This window comes from Staurois parvus, unplaced genomic scaffold, assembly GCF_062004578.1.
Source record: "Staurois parvus isolate SC_StPar_1 unplaced genomic scaffold, SC_StPar_1.0 ptg002829l, whole genome shotgun sequence".
NCBI lineage: Eukaryota > Metazoa > Chordata > Amphibia > Anura > Ranidae > Staurois > Staurois parvus.
This window is the reverse complement of record NW_028320625.1, coordinates 14,152-36,586: the sequence shown is the minus strand read 5'-3', so window position 1 is coordinate 36,586 and position 22,435 is coordinate 14,152. Positions and strand designations below refer to the sequence as shown.

The window sequence follows — 22,435 nt, the reverse complement described above, 5'->3', positions numbered from 1 at the left end:
GACACACCCAGGAGCCAAAGTGCCTAAACCCCCCCCCCCAGCGCCTTCTCGGGGCCATTCCCATTATGTTCCCCGGCTCAGAGGAGCATGTGTTGGCCTCATATCTGGACTGAATGAAATCCGTGGAAAGATATCACTTGTTACCATAAGCCGGGAAGGGAGGGGCACCAGAATAAAGTGTGGCCCTCCAGCAGAGAATCTCCCCTGGGCCACATGCGGCCCATCGAGGTCCAGACTGCCCAATGGCGGCCATAGGAGAAAAAGTCGGCTAAATTCAAGGAAAGTTCCAAAGTTCGCAACTTTATTGTTCCGGACAAACAGCACAGAGTTCCCGCCTAGGATGACCTACTCCAATAACGCATTTCACCTACAAAGTTGTGACCCAAACTGACCTAAGGCTCCTCCGGGTCCTCCGATGTGCTGCAGACAAGGACAGCGCTCACCCCAGCTCTAGTCCTGGAAATCTCACGCCTCTGCAAAACCCTATGAGGTGTATGACAGCCTGAGTGCGGGCGCCAACGCGTTTCGCTCCACCCACGGAGCTTAGTCATGGGGTTCCTTCTCACAGACTTTTGCAGAGATGAGCAACCTGAAGGCCTTTTCGCTCCACCCACGGAGCTTAGTCATGAGGTTCCTTCTTGAGGGGTTTTGCAGAGATGAGCAACTTCCAGGACTTTTCCATTAGACACCTACAAAGCTGGGCAGAGTTATAGGAGCCTCTGAAACTAGGACCAGTTCTGAGGGTGAAATGCGTCAGCAGAGGCGGTCCCGGGCTTTTTTGCCTAAAATAAAGTTGCCAACAACTGAAAATTTACAGGAGTGCCGCTGGCTTTTCCTCCGACCCGGATCCATAAATCAAGGAAAATTCCAATGCTGGCAACTTTATTGTTCAGGACAAACAGCACAGAGTTCCCGCCTAGGATGACCTACTCCAATAACGCATTTCACCTACAAAGTTGTGACCCAAACTGACCTCCTCCAGGTCCTCCTATGTAACAACCGCTTGGAGTGCAGACAAGGACAGAGCTCGCCCCAGCTCTAGACATCTAATGGAAAAGTCCTGGAGATCTCACGCCTCTGTAAAACCCTGTGAGGTGATGTATGGACAGCCCAAGCTCGGGCTCCAACCAGGCCATGCCACCAACGCGTTTCGCTCCACCCACGGAGCTTAGTCATGGGGTTCCTCCTCACAGACTTTTGCAGAGATGAGCAACCTGAAGGCCTTTTCGCTTCACCCACGGAGCTTAGTCATGGGGTTCCTTCCCTCAGACTTTTGTAGAGATGAGCAACTTGAAGGCCTTTTTGCTCCACCCACAGAGCTTAGTCATGAGGTTCCTTCTTGAGGGGTTTTGCAGAGATGAGCAACTTGCAGAACTTTTCCATTAGACACCTACAAAGCTGGGCAGAATTATAGGAGCCTCTGCAACTCAGACCAGTTCTGAGGGTGAAATGCGTCATCAGAGGAGGTCCCGGGCTGGTTTCCCGAAAATAAAGGTGCCAACATCTGAAAATTTACAGGAGTGCAGCTGGCTTTTCCTCTGACCCAAACGCATAGCTTACGGGGCGTAGGATGAGCCTCAGCTAGCACTTAGCACCCGGGCGTTTAGGTCTGCGACCCCCACCTAGGACTTTGGAAAAGCGCACTCGCCATTTTTAGCAGCCAATACGGCCGCTGCCCCGCTGAGACCGCAGGAAGACCGGAAAGATGCAGAGGTGGACTTATGGGTCTTTTTCACGTCTTATTACCAATGCTGCCATTGTCCTACAAAGACCAACCAACCTGCACAGCAGATACCAGGCTTAGTCCGCCGGCGGCAACGTCAGGATGAGGGGTAGTAGTCCCCAATGGTCCCCCATCTTCACAGGTGCAGTCCAGAGGAGTGGGTTGGCCCTGCAAACGTTCTGATGCCCTGAATTAAACGAAACTCGAGTGACTAGCCTCTGATGGAAGCAGCCTTCCTCCGACCTATCTGGGACAAGGAGCAATGAGGTGCGAGACTATCAGTAGATCGATCAGACTGCGATAAGGCACAGTGGCTCCGGTGAGGCCGCACTCAACAAAAATGGGATGTCCCTCAAAAGGGGGGGGGGGGGGTCTCGGACTTGAAGATTAGATGAGAGCGCCAGAAGAAAGATCTGAGAGTCCGAAAGCTTTTAAAGTTGGTTCACACAAAGACAACACAGAACAGTCAACGCATTTCAGGGGCCCCCGTCTTTAGGGCTTAGGTGTGATGGGTGGAGATGAGGACTCAGGAACCATCAAATGAAACATTCCCAGGAACTCTCCCCTCCACCAAACTCTACACTTGGCACAATGCAGTCAGCAGACCAGAGCAGCAAACGTACTGGGTGAGTGCAAGATTGATCATGAATGTAGACCATGAAGTTAGTCTCTTGATGGAGCAGATCCATCGTCTTGGCACCAGAGACAAGGATGGGAAACTGAAAGTAAAATTTGGTGTATTATTTAATGATAACCAATGTTCCAATTTATTCGAAGCCATGGCTGGGACTCTAAAAGCTGCCAAACGTAAGAACGTAAGTACCGTTCTCCTGGCCACCGCCAAACCCAGACACGCCCATCGGATTGCCAGACAGAGAAGCGTGATTGGTCACTCCAGAGAACACGTCTCCTCTGCTCTAGAGTCCAGTGGTGGCGTGCTTTACACCACGGCATCCGACGCTTTGCATTGCACTTGGTGATGGAAGGCTTGGATGCAGCTGCTCGGCCATGGAAACCCATTCCATGAAGCTCTCTACACACTGTTGTTGGGCTCATCTGAAGGCCACACCAAGTTTGGAGGTCTTTAGCTATTGACTCTGCAGACAGTTGGTGACTTCTGCGCACTGTGCGCTTCAGCATGCGCTGACCCCGCCCTGTCATGTGACGTGGCCTACCACTTGGTGGCTGAGTGGCTGTTGTTCCCAGTGGCTTCCACTTTGTTATAATCCCACTAACAGTTGAACGTGGAATATTTAGTAGCCAGGAAATGTCACGGATGGACTTGTTGCCCAGGTGGCCACCTATCACGGGACCACGCTTGGAGTCACTGAGCTCCTGAGAGCGACCCATTCTTTCACCAATGTTTGTAGAAGCCGTCTGCATGCCTAGGGGATGGATTGTATACACCTGTGTCCATGGAGGGGATTGGAACACCTGAATCACATGATATGGAGGGGATTGGAACACCTGAAACACATGATATGGAGGGGATTGGAACACCTGAATCACATGATATGGAGGGGATTGGAACACCTGAATCACATGATATGGAGGGGATTGGAACACCTGAATCACATATGGAGGGGATTGGAACACCTGAATCACATGATTGGGAGGGGATTGGAACACCTGAATCACATGATTGGGAGGGGATTGGACCACCTGAATTACATGATATGGAGGGGATTGGAACACCTGAATCACATGATATGGAGGGGATTGGAACACCTGAATCACATGATTGGGAGGAGATTGGAACACCTGAATCACATGATTGGGAGGGGATTGGACCACCTGAATTACATGATATGGAGGGGATTGGAACACCTGAATCACATGATATGGAGGGGATTGGAACACCTGAATCACATGATTGGGAGGAGATTGGAACACCTGAATCACATGATTGGGAGGGGATTGGAACACCTGAGTCAATAATGTGGAGAACGGGGACAGTAAACCAATGAATCTGCATGATGGTTTGATCCTGGAGTCCTCATCTCTATCCATCAGATTTGGGCCCTGAAGAAGATGGAAGTTTGGTGGGCCCCCGAAATGCGTTAGTTATTTAGTGTTGTAATAATGAATCTGTGCCAATCCTGGAAATCTCATATCTGTCCACCTCGTTTAGGCCCTGAAGAAGAGGGGAGTTTTGTGGGCCCCTGAAGAAGAGGGGAGTTCTGTTGTCCCCTGAAGAAGAGGGGAGTTCTGCGGGCCCCCGAAGAAGAGGGGAGTTCTGCGGGCCCCTGAAGAAGAGGGGAGTTCTGCGGGCCCCTGAAGAAGAGGGGAGTTCTGTGGGCCCTGAAGAAGAGGGGAGTTCTGAGGGGAGTTCTGTGGGCCCCTGAAGAAGAGGGGAGTTCTGTGGGCCCTGAAGAAGAGGGGAGTTCTGAGGGGAGTTCTGTGGGCCCTGAAGAAGAGGGGAGTTCTGCGGGCCCCTGAAGAAGAGGGGAGTTCTGCGGGCCCCAGAAGTAGAGGGGAGTTCTGCGGGCCCCAGAAGTAGAGGAGAGTTCTGCGGGCCCCTGAAGAAGAGGGGAGTTCTGCGGGCCCCTGAAAAGCATCGGCTGCTGTGTGTTCTTTTTGTGAACCATTATCAGTATTCATTTTCTCTGTCTTATCGGCTGCATTCAGTGAACAGGTCAGGTTGCTTCCATCAGAGCCCAGTCACACAGGTATATTGCTGCACAACGAGGGAGGAATTCACCGTAATCGAGGATTTGCTGCACCCCCCCACCTGCATCCGGCCCTCAAGGACAGCCGTTGTTCTTCAATGATGAGGCGTCTCGCCAGCCCTCAGGGTTGTAGAAAAGGAAAATGGCGATTTCTGGGGTGAGGATCCCAGATTTTGGTGCAACTCCATCACCTGGTCACGGCTAGACTCTCTATACACAGAGACGGCCGCTGCTCCCCCTACTGGAGAGGACAGGAACTGGCACCCGGCAACATACTGCGAATGTGGAACAAGATGGCCGCGGTCCCGTCACCCCTGCCTGGCTCTGTGTAGAAGAAGGAGGTTGTAGATTCAAAGTGCCTCCCCCCCACCCCCGCCCCCAAAGAAAGACATGAAATGTTTGGCAGGTGGAATGAAAAAGCTCCTGCATACAGTCCTGTCTGGGGCCCTCGGGGGCCCAGTGTGTTTGACGCTCAGAGAGACAACTGTGGCGGGAGGGCAGCCTCAGCCGAACCGCTCCCTGACCAGCATCATCAGCTTCTTTTTTCCTTTGTAAATCTGTTTCAGGTTGTCTATGAACTGAGCGAACTGCAGCAGCCCGTCCTGGCCGAGCAGAAAGGTCTCCCGGGCTTTGCTGAGGAACTCGATGAACTCCCCGTAGTGTCTGGGGCTAATGTGCGTGAGGCGGGAGTGGGTGGTGTTAATGTAAGCGCCGACCGCCGCGTCCAGCAGCTGGCGCAACGGCGGTTTGTCCGTTGACATCAGTTTCCCGGAGTTCCGCCTGCCCGGAATCCCAGCCAATCCCGGCGCGGTCAGCGTGCATCGCCTGAGGATGTCTGACAGTACAGTAGCGCAGTGCACACTTTTCACCACCAGGGGCACCAACGCCGCCAGTTCGTTTTTTCCCAGAGAGTGGCTGAGAGAGCAGGCCCATAGGACGTCGTTGATGGCGGGGTGCGTGTCCTGGTTGTACGCCAGGTTCAGGTGGCTCATGGCCAGGGAACAGAGTTTGAACGCTCGCAGCGGGTAGCCTCTGTGCTCCATGTAGCGGGCGATGGTGAACAGCTGGGAGTAGGTCATCCCCCCGGACGCGGCGTCCACGGCGATCTGGTAGGCCGTCTCAAACGCGGTGTGATCCTTCTCGCACAAGGTGAGCGCGGACAGAGCGCAGTTCTGAGGGTCCTTCATGGCGCACTGCAGAGCCAAGGTCCGGGCGCAGCTGGCTAGCTCCTCCCGCTGGGCGTAGTCCAGGTTCAGCCGCAGCACCGTGGTGTGAGACGTGGCGGCCGCAGCGACAATGCTCGTGGCTTCTGTAGGCGTGAAGAGCGTGTACCAACTCTGCAGGATACTGACGAGAGCGCGGACTCCTGCGGAGGAAGAACACAAAACCGCGTTCAGTACCATCACCGGGGTGGGCGGGGTGGGGCGGGGTGGGGTGGGGTGGGGTGGGGCGGGGCAGGGTGGAGCAGGGTAGGGTGGGGCGAAATTCGGGGCATAGTCTCTGCAGGGAACTATATTGTACCCCTGTGGTCTGGATCGCGTGTATGGTCCTCGCACGTTTTGTACATCGCTCCGATCGTGTGTGCGACATTCCCCATGTGTAGGACGAGGACTATACGCAGGGAATGGCGCACACACGATCGGAGCGATGTACAAAACGTGCGAGGACCATACACTACATCGCTCTGATCGCATGTGCGCCATTCCCCGTGTATGGTCCTCGTACGCTTTGTACATCGCTCCGATCGCGTGTGCGCCATTCCCCGTGTATGGTCCTCGTACGCTTTGTACATCGCTCCGCTCATGTGTGCGACATTCCCCGTGTATGGTCCTCGTACGCTTTGTACATCGCTCCGCTCATGTGTGCGCCATTCCCCGTGTATGGTCCTCGTACGCTTTGTACATCGCTCCCATCATGTGTGCGCCATTCCCCGTGTATGGTCCTCGTACGCTTTGTACATCGCTCCACTCATGTGTGCGCCATTCCCCGTGTATGGTCCTCGTACGCTTTGTACATCGCTCCGCTCATGTGTGCGCCATTCCCCGTGTATGGTCCTCGTACGCTTTGTACATCGCTCCGCTCATGTGTGCGCCATTCCCCGTGTATGGTCCACGTACGCTTTGTACATCGCTCCGATCGCGTGTGCGCCATTCCCCGTGTATGGTCCACGTACGCTTTGTACATCGCTCCGATCGCGTGTGCGCCATTCCCCGTGTATGGTCCTCATACGCTTTGTACATCGCTCCGCTCATGTGTGCGCCATTCCCCGTGTATGATCCTCGTACGCTTTGTACATCGCTCCACTCATGTGTGCGCCATTCCCCGTGTATGGTCCTCGTACGCTTTGTACATCGCTCCGCTCATGTGTGCGCCATTCCCCATGTATGGTCCTCGTACGCTTTGTACATCGCTCCGCTCATGTGTGCGCCATTCCCCGTGTATGGTCCTCGTACGCTTTGTACATCGCTCCGCTCATGTGTGCGCCATTCCCCGTGTATGGTCCACGTACGCTTTGTACATCGCTCCGATCGCGTGTGCGCCATTCCCCGTGTATGGTCCACGTACGCTTTGTACATCGCTCCGATCGCGTGTGCGCCATTCCCCGTGTATGGTCCTCATACGCTTTGTACATCGCTCCGCTCATGTGTGCGCCATTCCCCGTGTATGATCCTCGTACGCTTTGTACATCGCTCCACTCATGTGTGCGCCATTCCCCGTGTATGGTCCTCGTACGCTTTGTACATCGCTCCGCTCATGTGTGCGCCATTCCCCATGTATGGTCCTCGTACGCTTTGTACATCGCTCCGCTCATGTGTGCGCCATTCCCCGTGTATGGTCCTCGTACGCTTTGTACATCGCTCCGCTCATGTGTGCGCCATTCCCCGTGTATGGTCCACGTACGCTTTGTACATCGCTCCGATCGCGTGTGCGCCATTCCCCGTGTATGATCCTCGTACGCTTTGTACATCGCTCCACTCATGTGTGCGCCATTCCCCGTGTATGATCCTCGTACGCTTTGTACATCGCTCCACTCATGTGTGCGCCATTCTCCATGTATGGTCCTCGTACGCTTTGTACATCGCTCCGATCGCGTGTGCGCCATTCCCCGTGTATGGTCCTCGTACGCTTTGTACATCGCTCCGCTCATGTGTGCGCCATTCCCCGTGTATGGTCCTCGTACGCTTTGTACATCGCTCCCATCGCGTGTGCGCCATTCCCCGTGTATGATCCTCGTACGCTTTGTACATCGCTCCGCTCATGTGTGCGCCATTCCCCGTGTATGATCCTCGTACGCTTTGTACATCGCTCCGCTCATGTGTGCGCCATTCCCCATGTATGGTCCTCATACGCTTTGTACATCGCTCCGATCGTGTGTGCGCCATTCCCCGTGTATGGTCCTCGTACGCTCTGTACATCGCTCCGATCGCGTGTGCGACATTCCCCGTGTATGGTCCTCGTACGCTTTGTACATCGCTCCGCTCATGTGTGCGCCATTCCCCGTGTATGGTCCTCGTACGCTTTGTACATCGCTCCCATCATGTGTGCGCCATTCCCCGTGTATGGTCCTCGTACGCTTTGTACATCGCTCCCATCATGTGTGCGCCATTCCCCGTGTATGGTCCTCGTACGCTTTGTACATCGCTCCGCTCATGTGTGCGCCATTCCCCGTGTATGATCCTCGTACGCTTTGTACATCGCTCCACTCATGTGTGCGCCATTCCCCGTGTATGGTCCTCGTACGCTTTGTACATCGCTCCGATCGCGTGTGCGCCATTCCCCGTGTATGATCCTCGTACGCTTTGTACATCGCTCCGCTCATGTGTGCGCCATTCCCCGTGTATGATCCTCGTACGCTTTGTACATCGCTCCGCTCATGTGTGCGCCATTCCCCGTGTATGGTCCTCGTACGCTTTGTACATCGCTCCCATCGCGTGTGCGCCATTCCCCGTGTATGGTCCTCGTACGCTTTGTACATCGCTCCGCTCATGTGTGCGCCATTCCCCGTGTATGGTCCTCGTACGCTTTGTACATCGCTCCGCTCATGTGTGCGCCATTCCCCGTGTATGGTCCTCGTACGCTTTGTACACTTTAGGGGGGTGGGGTTCTGAGAATACAGATATTTTACCGCCCTTTTCCAGTCATTATTGAACTGTGAGTGATTGGCCCCCGCTGAGGCAGGGGGAGGAGTTTGGTGACAGGGGGGAGGAGTTTGGTGACACATACCGACTTCAGTAGCACAAGTGACCAGCCAGCGCACCATCTCCCTCCGCCTCCAGTTCAGCGTGCTGAGCGTCATTCTCATCACCTGGAGAAGAAGAATCATCGATCACATTTTAGGATCCATATATTTTGCCGCACATAAATGAAAACTAAAGCAGACGCCTTACAATGGAACTTCACACCCAATCAACACTCATTAACCCTTACTCTGCCAGCATTAGTGAAGGAGGCGGGGATTATATTTACTTGGTTTAGATTTCTTCAGTTACTTCCTGGTTTCTGGCCTAGGCAAACGATGGCCTACATTCCAGGAGTCTTCATGGGAGGAGGGACTTTGTCAGCTAAGCATGCCTGAGCTAAGGGCAGATGGATTCCAGAAACTGCTATAGGAATCATTTGCCCTTACTCAAAATGGCCACGGCTAAAAATGCTAGGGGGGGGGGGGGGTTTTCTTCAAAATAATTTCTCAGCTAAAGCACGGAGACATGAAGGAATGGGGGGGGGGGGGGGGGGGGAGGGATGGATGGAGACATGGGGGGGGGAGGGATGGACGGAGACATGGGGGGGATGCATGGACGGAGACATGGCGGGGATGCATGGACGGAGACATGGCGGGGATGCATGGACGGAGACATGGCGGGGATGCATGGACGGAGACATGGAGGGGATGGATGGACGGAGACATGGGGGGGATGGATGGGGACATGGGGGTGGAATGGATGGATGGACGGAGGCATGGGGGGATGGATGGAGACCGGGGGGGATGGATAGACGGAGACATGGGGGGGATGGATGGGGACATGGGGGGGATGGATGGGGACATGGAGGGATGGATGGATGGGGACATGGGGGGGATGGATGGGGACATGGAGGGATGGATGGATGGGGACATGGGGGGATGGATGGATGGGGGGATGGATGGATGGGGGGATGGAGACATGGGGGGATGGACGGAGACATGGGGGTGGGATGGACGGAGACATGGGGGTGGGATGGACGGAGACATGGGGGTGGGATGGACGGAGGGATGAATGGACGGAGACATGGGGGGGATGGATGGGGACATGGGGGGATGGATGGACGGAGACATGGGGGGGATGGATAGACGGAGACCAGGGGGGGGATGGATAGACGGAGACATGGGGGGGATGGATGGGGACATGGGGGGATAGATGGACGGAGACATGGGGGGATGGATGGATGGATGGAGACATGGGGGGGATGGATGGGGACATGGGGGGATAGATGGATGGAGACATGGGGGGATGGATGGATGGATGGAGACATGGGGGGATGGATGGGGACATGGGGGGATGGATGGATGGGGACATGGGGGGATGGATGGATGGAGACATGGGGGGATGGATGGATGGGGACATGGGGGTGGAATGGATGGAGGGATGGATGGACGGAGGCATGGGGGGATGGATGGAGACCAGGGGGGGGATGGATAGACGGAGACATGGGGGGGATGGATGGGGACATGGGGGGATGGATGGATGGGGACATGGGGGGATGGATGGATGGAGACATGGGGGGATGGATGGAGACATGGGGGGATGGATGGATGGGGACATGGGGGTGGAATGGATGGAGGGATGGATGGACGGAGGCATGGGGGGATGGATGGAGACCAGGGGGGGGATGGATAGACGGAGACATGGGGGGGATGGATGGGGACATGGGGGGATAGATGGACGGAGACATGGGGGGATAGATGGACGGAGACATGGGGGGAAGGATGGACGGATGGAGACATGGGGGGATGGATGGGGACATGGGGGGATGGATGGATGGGGACATGGGGGGGATGGATGGATGGGGACATGGGGGGATGGATGGATGGGGGGATGGATGGATGGAGACATGGGGGGATGGATGGAGACATGGGGGGATGGATGGAGACATGGGGGTGGAATGGATGGAGGGATGAATGGACGAAGACATGGGGGGATGGATGGGGACATGGGGGTGGGATGGATGGGGACATGGGGGTGGAATGGATGGAGGGATGGATGGACGGAGGCATGGGGGGATGGATGGAGACCGGGGGGGGTGGATAGACGGAGACATGGGGGGGATGGATGGGGACATGGGGGGATAGATGGACGGAGACATGGGGGGATGGATGGATGGATGGAGACATGGGGGGATGGATGGGGACATGGGGGGATGGATGGGGACATGGGGGGATGGATGGATGGGGACATGGGGGGATGGGGACATGGGGGGGGGGATGGATGGATGGAGACATGGGGGAATGGATGGAGACATGGGGGGATGGATGGAGACATGGGGGGATGGATGGAGACATGGGGGGATGGATGGAGACATGGGGGTGGAATGGATGGAGACATGGGGTGTGAAATGGATGGAGGGATGAATGGACAAAGACATGGGGGGATGGATGGATGGGGACATGGGGGGATGGATGGATGGGGACATGGGGGGATGGATGGATGGGGACATGGGGGGATGGATGGATGGGGACATGGGGGATGGATGGATGGAGACATGGATGGATGGAGGGGATGGATGATATTTTTTATTCTGCCCACTCACTTCGAGTTCACACAGTTACACACTGCATCCCACATGATGACGTTTTCCACAGACCGCCTCCACCAATGGGGGAGGGTCGTGGGAAATGAATGTGCCGGGCCCTACCTGCAGCCCCAGTTCCAGGGCCACGTTCAGCAGCGTGGTGTCGGAGCTGTTGTCAGCCGGAGTGGCGATCTTGAACGCGTCTTGCGCCAGTTTGAAGATGAGGGAGGAGGAGTGGATGTTCCGCTGAATGGCTTCCAGCACGGTGCGTAGTCGCAGCATGTCACCTGGGCGGAGGAAGGACTTAGATGAGCGGGGGCGGGGCGATACAGAAGAGGAGGGGAAAAAAAGAACAAGAAGAGTAATAGAAAAGAGGGGGTGGGGGGGAGCAGATCCCGACAACTGGAGTTTGCATGTTCTCCCTGTGCCTGCGTGGGTTTCCCCCCAAAGTCATGTTGGGAGGTCAATTGGCTCCTGTCTAAAAAATTGCCCTTAGTATATGCATGTATGAATGTGAGTTAGGGACCTTAGATTGTACGCTCCTCGGGGGCGGGGACTGAATGTACAATATATATGTGGGCGTGTGTAAAGCGCTGTGTACCGGAAATAAATAAATAAAATGATACTCGCCTAAGTGGACAGAACCTCGATCTGATGCTTGGCTCTGCAGTGAGAACTGAGTGGTCAAACACAGCCGATCGCTCAGTTCTCCCCTCCGCTCTGAGCAGAGAGCCGGGATTGTCAGTCTCCACTCTGTGCTCTGCCCCTCCAGCACTCACTGGAGCACCGGGCTGTGCAGGGGGAGGGGAAGGCTGGCTCAGGCTTTCCATGGATCATGGAGTCAGGTGCCGGTCCGGGATTCTGGGGGACCCCTACCCACATGGTCCGAATCTTTTCAGAACCTGGACCGGCTCTGTGATGTTAGCCAATAGCGGCCTTCGGTCTGCTGACAACGGGCCGCCGGAGTGCGATCCATATCAGAAGTCCATCCAAAATAGCTTCGGCTGCACTTTAACCGCCTCCCACCCGCCATATAAGGAAATGACGGGCGCAAGGCGGTTCTCTCTTTCTGGGAGGAGTCATATGACGTCCTCCCACTCTAACCGCACATGCGTGGCTCCGGGAGCACGCAGCGCGGCGATCGGTGGTGCGTTGTGTCCATCGCACACAGCGGATCATCGATCAACGGAAAGAGCCGATGACGTCGGCTCAGTCATGTGATCAGCTGTGTCCAATCACAGCTGATCACATGTAAATAGGGAAACGCCAGTTATCGGCATTTCTCTCCTCTCGAGCCGTCACGCTGACAGAGGAGAGGAGCGGAGAGCCGGCAATCGGCATTCCTCGGAGGGGACATCTACACTGATCATCAGGGCACTGATGATCAGTGTAGCCCTATCAGTGCCACCTGTCAGTGCCACAAATGTCTCCCGCTCCGTGTCTTCGCTAAAAAAAATTGCGATATGTGTAAATTAATTGGTTGACGTGAAAGTGATCGCGTTTACAAATGGCGGGATAGAGACGGGGATTTTTGTTTTTATTTTACCAGTAATGGCGGTGATCAGCGACTTATAGCGGGACTGCGGAGGGCATTCTGACACTGGGGGAGGGGGGACGGGACTGACTTGGTATCACTGACATCCCCAGTGACACCAACACAGTGATCAGTGCTAATAAAAAGCCCCGACACTGTACTAATGGCACTGGGCAGGAAGGGGTTAACATCTGGTGCTATCAAAGGGTTAACTGTGTGCTGTGTTACTAGGGAGACATGCTGTGCAGAGATACAAAGCAGCATGTCCTTGCTGGCAGCAGAGACACCTGTGTTGTGTGCATACAGACCTCTCCCCGACGATCGCTGGGTGTCAGCCAGGAATCGCCAGCCAGGACCTGTGATGGGCATCTCTAGCCGCCAATAGATGCGCGGGTAGGGTGGTGTCTGCCGTTTTTTTGTGTTTTTTTTTTTTTTTTGTGGAGGGGGCTGTGTAGAGGGTTTTTGTATGTTTTTTGGGGGGGGGGTGTTTTTTTGTTTTTGTTTTATTAATATTTTTGTCTGAGTGTAGATCTATGCTTGTCAGGGTGCGGGAAATGGCCACGAGATTCTTCCCTGAGAACACGGATGTACATCACACAGCCGGCCATCAGAGGGCGCCCCTAGTCCCGCCCACCACGGGGCACAATGGCGTACCTTTGGCTGCGGTCAGCATGGTGGACGCCAACTCGCACTGCTGAGACTCCAGGTGTCCCAGTGTGAACCAGCGGGGGTAGCGGCTCGGCACCACGGACACAATGTGATGGGGGTGAGACACGTCTCCTGAGGGGGCGCTGCTCTCCAACACTGGCAACCTGGAGGAGGAGAGAGGACAGAGGATGTAATCAATAGGGATCAATACTCCATCAATAATAGGGATCAATACACCATCACCTGAGTATAATACAATAGGGATCAATACACCATCACCTGAGTATATACAATAGGGATCAATACACCACCACCTGAGTATATACAATAGGGATCAATACACCATCACCTGAGTATATACAATAGGGATCAATACACCATCACCTGAGTATATACAATAGGGATCGATACACCACCACCTGAGTATATACAATAGGGATCAATACACCACCACCTGAGTATATACAATAGGGATCGATACACCATCACCTGAGTATATACAATAGGGATCGATACACCACCATCTGAGTATATACAATAGGGATCGATACACCATCACCTGAGTATATAACAACAGGGATCAATACACCATCACCTGAGTGTATACAATAGGGATCGATACACCACCACCTGAGTATATACAATAGGGATCGATACACCATCACCTGAGTGTATACAATAGGGATCGATACACCACCACCTGAGTATATACAATAGGCATCAATACACCATCACCTGAGTATAATACAATAGGGATCAATACACCATCACCTGAGTATATACAATAGGGATCGATACACCACCATCTGAGTATATACAATAGGGATCGATACACCATCACCTGAGTATATAACAACAGGGATCAATACACCATCACCTGAGTATATACAATAGGGATCGATACACCACCACTTGAGTATATACAATAGGGATCGGTACACCACCACCCGAGTATATACAATAGGGATCGATACACCATCACCTGAGTGTATACAATAGGGATCGATACACCACCACCTGAGTATATACAATAGGCATCAATACACCATCACCTGAGTATAATACAATAGGGATCAATACACCATCACCTGAGTATATACAATAGGGATCGATACACCATCACCTGAGTATATACAATAGGGATCAATACACCATCACCTGAGTATATACAATAGGGATCAATACACCATCACCTGAGTATATACAATAGGGATCGATACACCACCATCTGAGTATATACAATAGGGATCGATACACCATCACCTGAGTATATACAACATTGAGGTCAGCAGATATTATCTGATTCCTCCAGATGTACACCGAGGGGCCGGCACACCGGGAACAACGAGGTCAGGAGATATCAGATTCCTCCAGATGTACACCGAGGGGCCGGCACACCGGGAACAACGAGGTCAGGAGATATCATCATAGATTCCTCCAGATGTAGACCGAGGGGCCGGCACACCGGGAACAACGAGGTCAGGAGATATTATCATAGATTCCTCCAGATGTAGACCGAGGGGCCGGCACACCGGGAACAACGAGGTCAGGAGATATCAGATTCCTCCAGATGTAGACCGAGGGGCCGGCACGCCGGGAACAACGAGGTCAGGAGATATTATCATAGATTCCTCCAGATGTAGACCGAGGGGCCGGCACACCGGGAACAACGAGGTCAGGAGATATCAGATTCCTCCAGATGTAGACCGAGGGGCCGGCACACCGGGAACAACGAGGTCAGGAGATATCATCATAGATTCCTCCAGATGTAGATCGAGGGGCCGGCACACCGGGAACATTGAGGTCAGGAGACATCATCATAGATTCCTCCAGATGTAGACCGAGGGGCCGGCACACCGGGAACAACGAGGTCAGGAGATATCATCATAGATTCCTCCAGATGTAGACCGAGGGGCCGGCACACCGGATACAACGAGGTCAGGAGATATCATCATAGATTCCTCCAGATGTAGACCGAGGGGCCGGCACACCGGGAACAACGAGGTCAGGAGATATTATCATAGATTCCTCCAGATGTAGACCGAGGGGCCGGCACACCGGGAACAACGAGGTCAGGAGATATCAGATTCCTCCAGATGTAGACCGAGGGGCCGGCACACCGGGAACATTGAGGTCAGGAGACATCATCATAGATTCCTCCAGATGTAGACCGAGGGGCCGGCACACCGGGAACAACGAGGTCAGGAGATATCATCATAGATTCCTCCAGATGTAGACCGAGGGGCCGGCACACCGGATACAACGAGGTCAGGAGATATCATCATAGATTCCTCCAGATGTAGACCGAGGGGCCGGCATACCGGGAACATTGAGGTCAGGAGATATCAGATTCCTCCAGATGTAGACCGAAGGGCCGGCACACCGGGAACAACGAGGTCAGGAGATATCAGATTCCTCCAGATGTAGACCGAGGGGCCGGCACGCCGGGAACAACGAGGTCAGGAGATATCAGATTCCTCCAGATGTAGACCGAGGGGCCGGCACACCGGATACAACGAGGTCAGGAGATATCATCATAGATTCCTCCAGATGTAGACCGAGGGGCCGGCATACCGGGAACATTGAGGTCAGGAGATATCAGATTCCTCCAGATGTAGACCGAGGGGCCGGCACACCGGATACAACGAGGTCAGTAGATATCATCATAGATTCCTCCAGATGTAGACCGAGGGGCCGGCACACCGGGAACATTGAGGTCAGGAGATATCAGATTCCTCCAGATGTAGACCGAAGGGCCGGCACGCCGGGAACAACGAGGTCAGGAGATATGATCATTACAGACGGTGATCCATACGCACCTCATCGCCCGCAGAGACAGTTTGTAGGCCAGGTCAGAGTCGTGCGGCAGCAGAGCAGTGAAGAGGTATTTGGCGAACGTATGCATGGGCACGCTCTCCCGGTGAATGATCTCTCCCAGGCCGCTAAAGGGTCCTCCTGCAATACAAAGCATTGTGTCAGCAACATCCCTGCAGTCCGCAGAGTTCTACATGGACAGGAAATCTATAAATCACCGATCATGCTGCTGAAGATCTGCTGGAACCCTTCAGGCTGGACCCTGCGGCACGTCTCGCTACGTAAGGCACCAACAATCCAGTAATACACTAACCCGTCCTGCTCTGCACATGCTCAGTTGCACTTTATTCTCGGCACTGTGCCTAAAACCAGAGCCACTAAAGGCCGATCAGCTTCAATCCCTTCATGCCGGCGCCTCCCGGCCCTTTAAGAGTTTCGGAAGCAGGGAGACGGGGTGGGGTTTAGGGTCATGTGACATGCCGTCACGGCGGTCACATGATCGGGAACGGTCCCAATCAAAAGAGGAGATCGTGACCTTTCCGTGAGTACCGGACACGTGTGCTGGGAGCACGCAAGGCATGCGCTCTCAGCACATGTCCTTTTTTAATAGAACGCAAATGTGCGGCCGCTCGATGTCCAGGCCCGGGCGCTGTGAGGACGCACATTTGCGTTCAGCCGGCGTGAAGAGGTTAAATAAGAACTTTACCCATAACAACATTCCATATTAAAGTGTTCCTGAACCCCCCGCAGTACAATCAGTCTGTAGATGCAGTAAATCATGCTATACTCACTGTGCAACCTAAGGGGTTAATCCTCTGCACGGTTTGATCCTGTCTTCTATGATCCTCCCCTTCCTCCAGTGTCCCCCCCTTATCTCCTGATAAGGCATATCGTGTGGAGTCACTCTGCACATGCTCAGTTTGTTGTGTATTGCTAGAGAGGGTTTTTGTTTTTTTTTCTTGGGAGAGTGCATGTGATCAGAAACAGGGCAAATCAGAACTGTCCAGACAGAGGTCAGGGGTTCTGCATCCTCCTAGGGCAGAATGAAAACTCCTCCTACAAGCCTTAACTAGTGCTCTGCTGGACACTGATAGAAATCACAAGACGGCTCTATACTGCTGATGAGAAAAGGGATTTAGCAGTTTATATTTACTAAAATAATTGCATTTCTATGTTCTGTATACTGTGGGAGAGCAGATATAGTGAATGCGGGGTCCGTGGAGAGCGGATATAGTGAATGCGGGGTCCGGGGAGAGCGGATATAGTGAATGCGGGGTCCGGGGAGAGGGGATATAGTGAATGCGGGGTCCGGGGAGAGGGGATACAGTGAATGCGGGGTCCGGGGAGAGCGGATACAGTGAATGCGGGGTCCGGGGAGAGCGGATACAGTGAATGCGGGGTCCGGGGAGAGCGGATATAGTGAATGCGGGGTCCGGGGAGAGCGGATATAGCGAATGCGGGGTCCGGGGAGAGCGGATATAGTGAATGCGGGGTCCGGGGAGAGCGGATACAGTGAATGCGGGGTCCGGGGAGAGCGGATACAGTGAATGCGGGGTCCGGGGAGAGCGGATACAGTGAATGCGGGGTCCGGGGAGAGCGGATATAGTGAATGCGGGGTCCGGGGAGAGCGGATACAGTGAATGCGGGGTCCGGGGAGAGCGGATACAGTGAATGCGGGGTCCGGGGAGAGCGGATATAGGGAATGCAGGGTCCGGGGAGAGCGGATATAGGGAATGCGGGGTCCGGGGAGAGCGGATATAGTGAATGAGGGGTCCGGGGAGAGCGGATATAGTGAACGCGGGGTCCGGGGCGAGCGGATATAGTGAATGCGGGGTCCGGGGAGAGCAGATATAGTGAATGCGGGGTCCGTGGAGAGCGGATATAGTGAATGCGGGGTCCGGGGAGAGCAGATATAGTGAATGCGGGGTCCGGGGAGAGCAGATACAGTGAATGCGGGGTCCGGGGAGAGCAGATATAGTGAATGCGGGGTCCGTGGAGAGCGGATATAGTGAATGCGGGGTCCGGGGAGAGCGGATATAGTGAATGCGGGGTCCGGGGAGGGCGGATACAGTGAATGCGGGGTCCGGGGAGAGCGGATATAGTGAATGCGGGGTCCGGGGAGAGCGGATATAGCGAATGCGGGGTCCGGGGAGAGCGGATATAGTGAATGCGGGGTCCGGGGAGAGCGGATACAGTGAATGCGGGGTCCGGGGAGAGCGGATACAGTGAATGCGGGGTCCGGGGAGAGCGGATACAGTGAATGCGGGGTCCGGGGAGAGCGGATACAGTGAATGCGGGGTCCGGGGAGAGCGGATACAGTGAATGCGGGGTCCGGGGAGAGCGGATATAGGGAATGCAGGGTCCGGGGAGAGCGGATATAGGGAATGCGGGGTCCGGGGAGAGCGGATATAGTGAATGAGGGGTCCGGGGAGAGCGGATATAGTGAACGCGGGGTCCGGGGCGAGCGGATACAGTGAACGCGGGGTCCGGGGAGAGCGGATACAGTGAATGCGGGGTCCGGGGAGAGCGGATACAGTGAATGCGGGGTCCGGGGAGAGCGGATATAGGGAATGCGGGGTCCGGGGAGAGCGGATATAGGGAATGCGGGGTCCGGGGAGAGCGGATATAGTGAATGCGGGGTCCGGGGAGAGCGGATATAGTGAATGCGGGGTCCGGGGAGAGCGGATATAGTGAATGCGGGGTCCGGGGAGAGCGGATATAGTGAATGCGGGGTCCGGGGAGAGCGGATATAGGGAATGCGGGGTCCGGGGAGAGCGGATATAGTGAATGCGGGGTCCGGGGAGAGCGGATATAGTGAATGCGGGGTCCGGGGAGAGCGGATATAGTGAATGCGGGGTCCGGGGAGAGCGGATATAGTGAATGCGGGGTCCGGGGAGAGCGGATATAGTGAATGCGGGGTCCGGGGAGAGCGGATATAGCGAATGCGGGGTCCGGGGAGAGCGGATATAGTGAATGCGGGGTCCGGGGAGAGCGGATATAGCGAATGCGGGGTCCGGGGAGAGCGGATATAGGGAATGCGGGGTCCGGGGAGAGCGGATATAGGGAATGCGGGGTCCGGGGAGAGCGGATATAGGGAATGCGGGGTCCGGGGAGAGCAGATATAGCGAATGCGGGGTCCGGGGAGAGCGGATATAGTGAATGCGGGGTCCAGGGAGAGGGGATATAGTGAATGCGGGGTCCGGGGAGAGGGGATATAGTGAATGCGGGGTCCGGGGAGAGCGGATATAGTGAATGCGGGGTCCGGGGAGAGCGGATATAGTGAATGCGGGGTCCGGGGAGAGCGGATATAGTGAATGCGGGGTCCGGGGAGAGCGGATATAGTGAATGCGGGGTCCGGGGAAAGGGGATATAGTGAATGCGGGGTCCGGGGAGAGCGGATATAGTGAATGCGGGGTCCGGGGAGAGGGGATATAGTGAATGCGGGGTCCGGGGAGAGCGGATATAGTGAATGCGGGGTCCGGGGAGAGCGGATATAGTGAATGCGGGGTCCGGGGAGAGCGGATATAGTGAATGCGGGGTCCGGGGAGAGCGGATATAGCGAATGCGGGGTCCGGGGAGAGCGGATATAGGGAATGCGGGGTCCGGGGAGAGCGGATATAGGGAATGCGGGGTCCGGGGAGAGCGGATATAGGGAATGCGGGGTCCGGGGAGAGCAGATATAGCGAATGCGGGGTCCGGGGAGAGCGGATATAGTGAATGCGGGGTCCAGGGAGAGGGGATATAGTGAATGCGGGGTCCGGGGAGAGGGGATATAGTGAATGCGGGGTCCGGGGAGAGCGGATATAGTGAATGCGGGGTCCGGGGAGAGCGGGGGATATAGTGAATGCGGGGTCCGGGGAGAGCGGGGGATATAGTGAATGCGGGGTCCGGGGAGAGCGGATATAGGGAATGTGGGGTCCGGGGAGAGCGGATATAGGGAATGCGGGGTCCGGGGAGAGCGGATATAGGGAATGCGGGGTCCGGGGAGAGCGGCTGTGGTGAATGCGGGGTCCGGGGAGAGCGGATATAGTGAATGCGGGGTCCGGGGAGAGCGGATATAGTGAATGCGGGGTCCGGGGAGAGCGGATATAGTGAATGCGGGGTCCGGGGAGAGCGGATATAGTGAATGCGGCGTCCGGGGAGAGCGGATATAGCGAATGCGGGGTCCAGGGAGAGCGGATATAGCGAATGCGGCGTCCGGGGAGAGCGGATATAGTGAATGCGGGGTCCGGGGAGGGCGGATATAGTGAATGTGATGGCATGGGTGGAGGCAGTGTGATGAATGGGGGGAGGCAGTGTGATGACATGGGGGGAGGCGGTGTGATGGCACGGGGGGAGGCAGTGTGATGGCATGGGCGGAGGCAGGGGGATGGCATGGGCGGAGGCAGGGGGATGACATGGGCGGAGGCAGGGGGATGACATGGGCGGAGGCAGGGGGATGACATGGGCGGAGGCAGGGGGATGACATGGGTGGAGGCAGGGGGATGACATGGGCGGAGGCAGGGGGATAACATGGGTGGAGGCAGGGGGATGGCACGGGGGGAGGCAGTGTGATGACATGGGCATGCATGGCTTCCAGTGGCACTGGGTCATTGGTGGTTATGGATCATGTGACAGAAGCAGCCGGATGAATTCTCCCGTGTTTACAGATATACTGTCAGCCCAGATTCAGCCAAATGCTGCAAAGGTGATTGGATGGCGCTTCACAGTACAGATGGACAATGATCCAAAACACACTGCAAAAGCAACCCAGGAGCTTCTGAAGAAAAAGAAGTGGAATATTCTGCAATGGCCGAGTCAATCACCTGATCTCCACCCCATTGAGCATTTCACTGGCTGAAGGCAAAACTAAAGGCAGAAAGACCTACAAACAAAGAACATCTGAAGACAGCTGCAGTCAGAGCCTAGCAAAGCATCAGAAAGGAGGAAACCCAGTCTTTGGTCATGTCCATGGGTTCCAGACTTCAGGCAGTCATTGCCAGTAAAGGATTCTCAACAAAATATTACAAATCAACATTTTAGTAATTATTATATGAATTTGTCCAATTACTTTTGAGCCCCTGAAAAAGGGGGCGTGGCGACTCCTAACAGCTGTAATTCCTAAACCCCTCCCCCAATGTGGATGTACATCCCCTCCAATTACACCTGAGAGTGCGCACTGTCCGCCCAGATCCATCATAGAACTATAACTGGACAATGTTTTGGGAAATACCTGAAAACAAACTACAAGTGTGCCTGTGCCCAAATATATATGGACCTGACTGTACAACCCGGAAGCCCTGCAGGAGGAGGAGGAGAAGCGCGGGCATTTCAGATCTCCGGACTGCTGCACGGGCTGCATGGGTACTGACAGCTCATCATCCATGGAGGTAAATACAGCAGGAACCAGTGGGGTGGACAGGGTGTAGGGTGTTCACTTGTTCCATTTGTTCCTATAAATGTGAAGTAACCCTTTAAACAGCTCGATTTAATGTCTTCCTCCAGGTTCAGTTCCCCGCCCCTGAAGCTGCCCGTCTGCCTCTCACCTTCCAGAAGAAGGATGCACTGTTTGCGCAGCGTCTGCACCAGCACCGCGTCCAGCTCCAGTTCCTGTAGCCGAGCAATGATCTGCTCCTCGTTGCGGCACACTTTGTCCTGGGCGTAGAGTCCCTCAGGCATAAGCCGCTGCTGCCCCATACCCATCAGGGCTACCTCCAGTGCTAGCGACAGGTACGACTCGCCGTTCTCCAGGGGGCTGCTGGACACGCACACGTGTTGGTAGTTTGGATGCTGTGATTCGCTGAGCTCTGGGAGGAGAGAAGATCACGCGTGGTTTGAGGACAGGCTAGAGGACACGGTGACACCAAACCCACATCTGCTCGGGGATCCCCCACACAGTTCAGAACGTAACTCTGCTTTACAAGACGACCCTCATACCTGGCCCCTCCATGGCATTCTCATCGTCCACCCGGCAGGCCTCGGTCAGTGTGCTGAACAAACACCCAATGGGGTCCAACGGGTGTCCCACCCATCCCTCCAGATTGGTGATTGTGGTTGTATTTCTCTGAATCAGCTCTGCAAATAGAAGGCGGTGCGATTAACTCAACCTGCACTATAATGACCATCAATCCCGCTGTCTACAGTGAAAAGTATACTTTATGGTGCCGCTCCAAGCTGTGGATGGAAGAAAGATCACCCCACCGGCAAGAGAGGAGAGGGGAGCATGCGTCTGACCGATTCCAGTGTCAGCCGATACAGGTGACGGGATGGACGTTTCTCAACCAACCCCAGGAGTACAATGAT

The 22,435-nt window shown here is 55.1% G+C and overlaps 1 protein-coding gene across 1 annotated transcript in view; it reads right to left on the bottom strand.

Annotated features, from left to right (window-relative positions):
* Positions 1–279: 279 nt before the first annotated feature.
* Positions 280–22,435, bottom strand: part of LOC149429067 (zinc finger SWIM domain-containing protein 5) — a 35,956-nt gene continuing 13,800 nt past the window's right edge. Inside the window, exons 5-11 of the mRNA XM_089666768.1 lie at positions 22,070–22,207; positions 21,679–21,939; positions 16,159–16,294; positions 13,346–13,503; positions 11,281–11,444; positions 8,617–8,698; positions 280–5,758 (exon numbers count right to left, since the gene is read on the bottom strand). Of these exons, the coding sequence (XP_089522894.1) occupies positions 4,896–5,758; positions 8,617–8,698; positions 11,281–11,444; positions 13,346–13,503; positions 16,159–16,294; positions 21,679–21,939; positions 22,070–22,207 (1,802 nt within the window). The 3' untranslated portion in view covers positions 280–4,895. The remainder of the gene's footprint in view (positions 5,759–8,616; positions 8,699–11,280; positions 11,445–13,345; positions 13,504–16,158; positions 16,295–21,678; positions 21,940–22,069; positions 22,208–22,435) is intronic.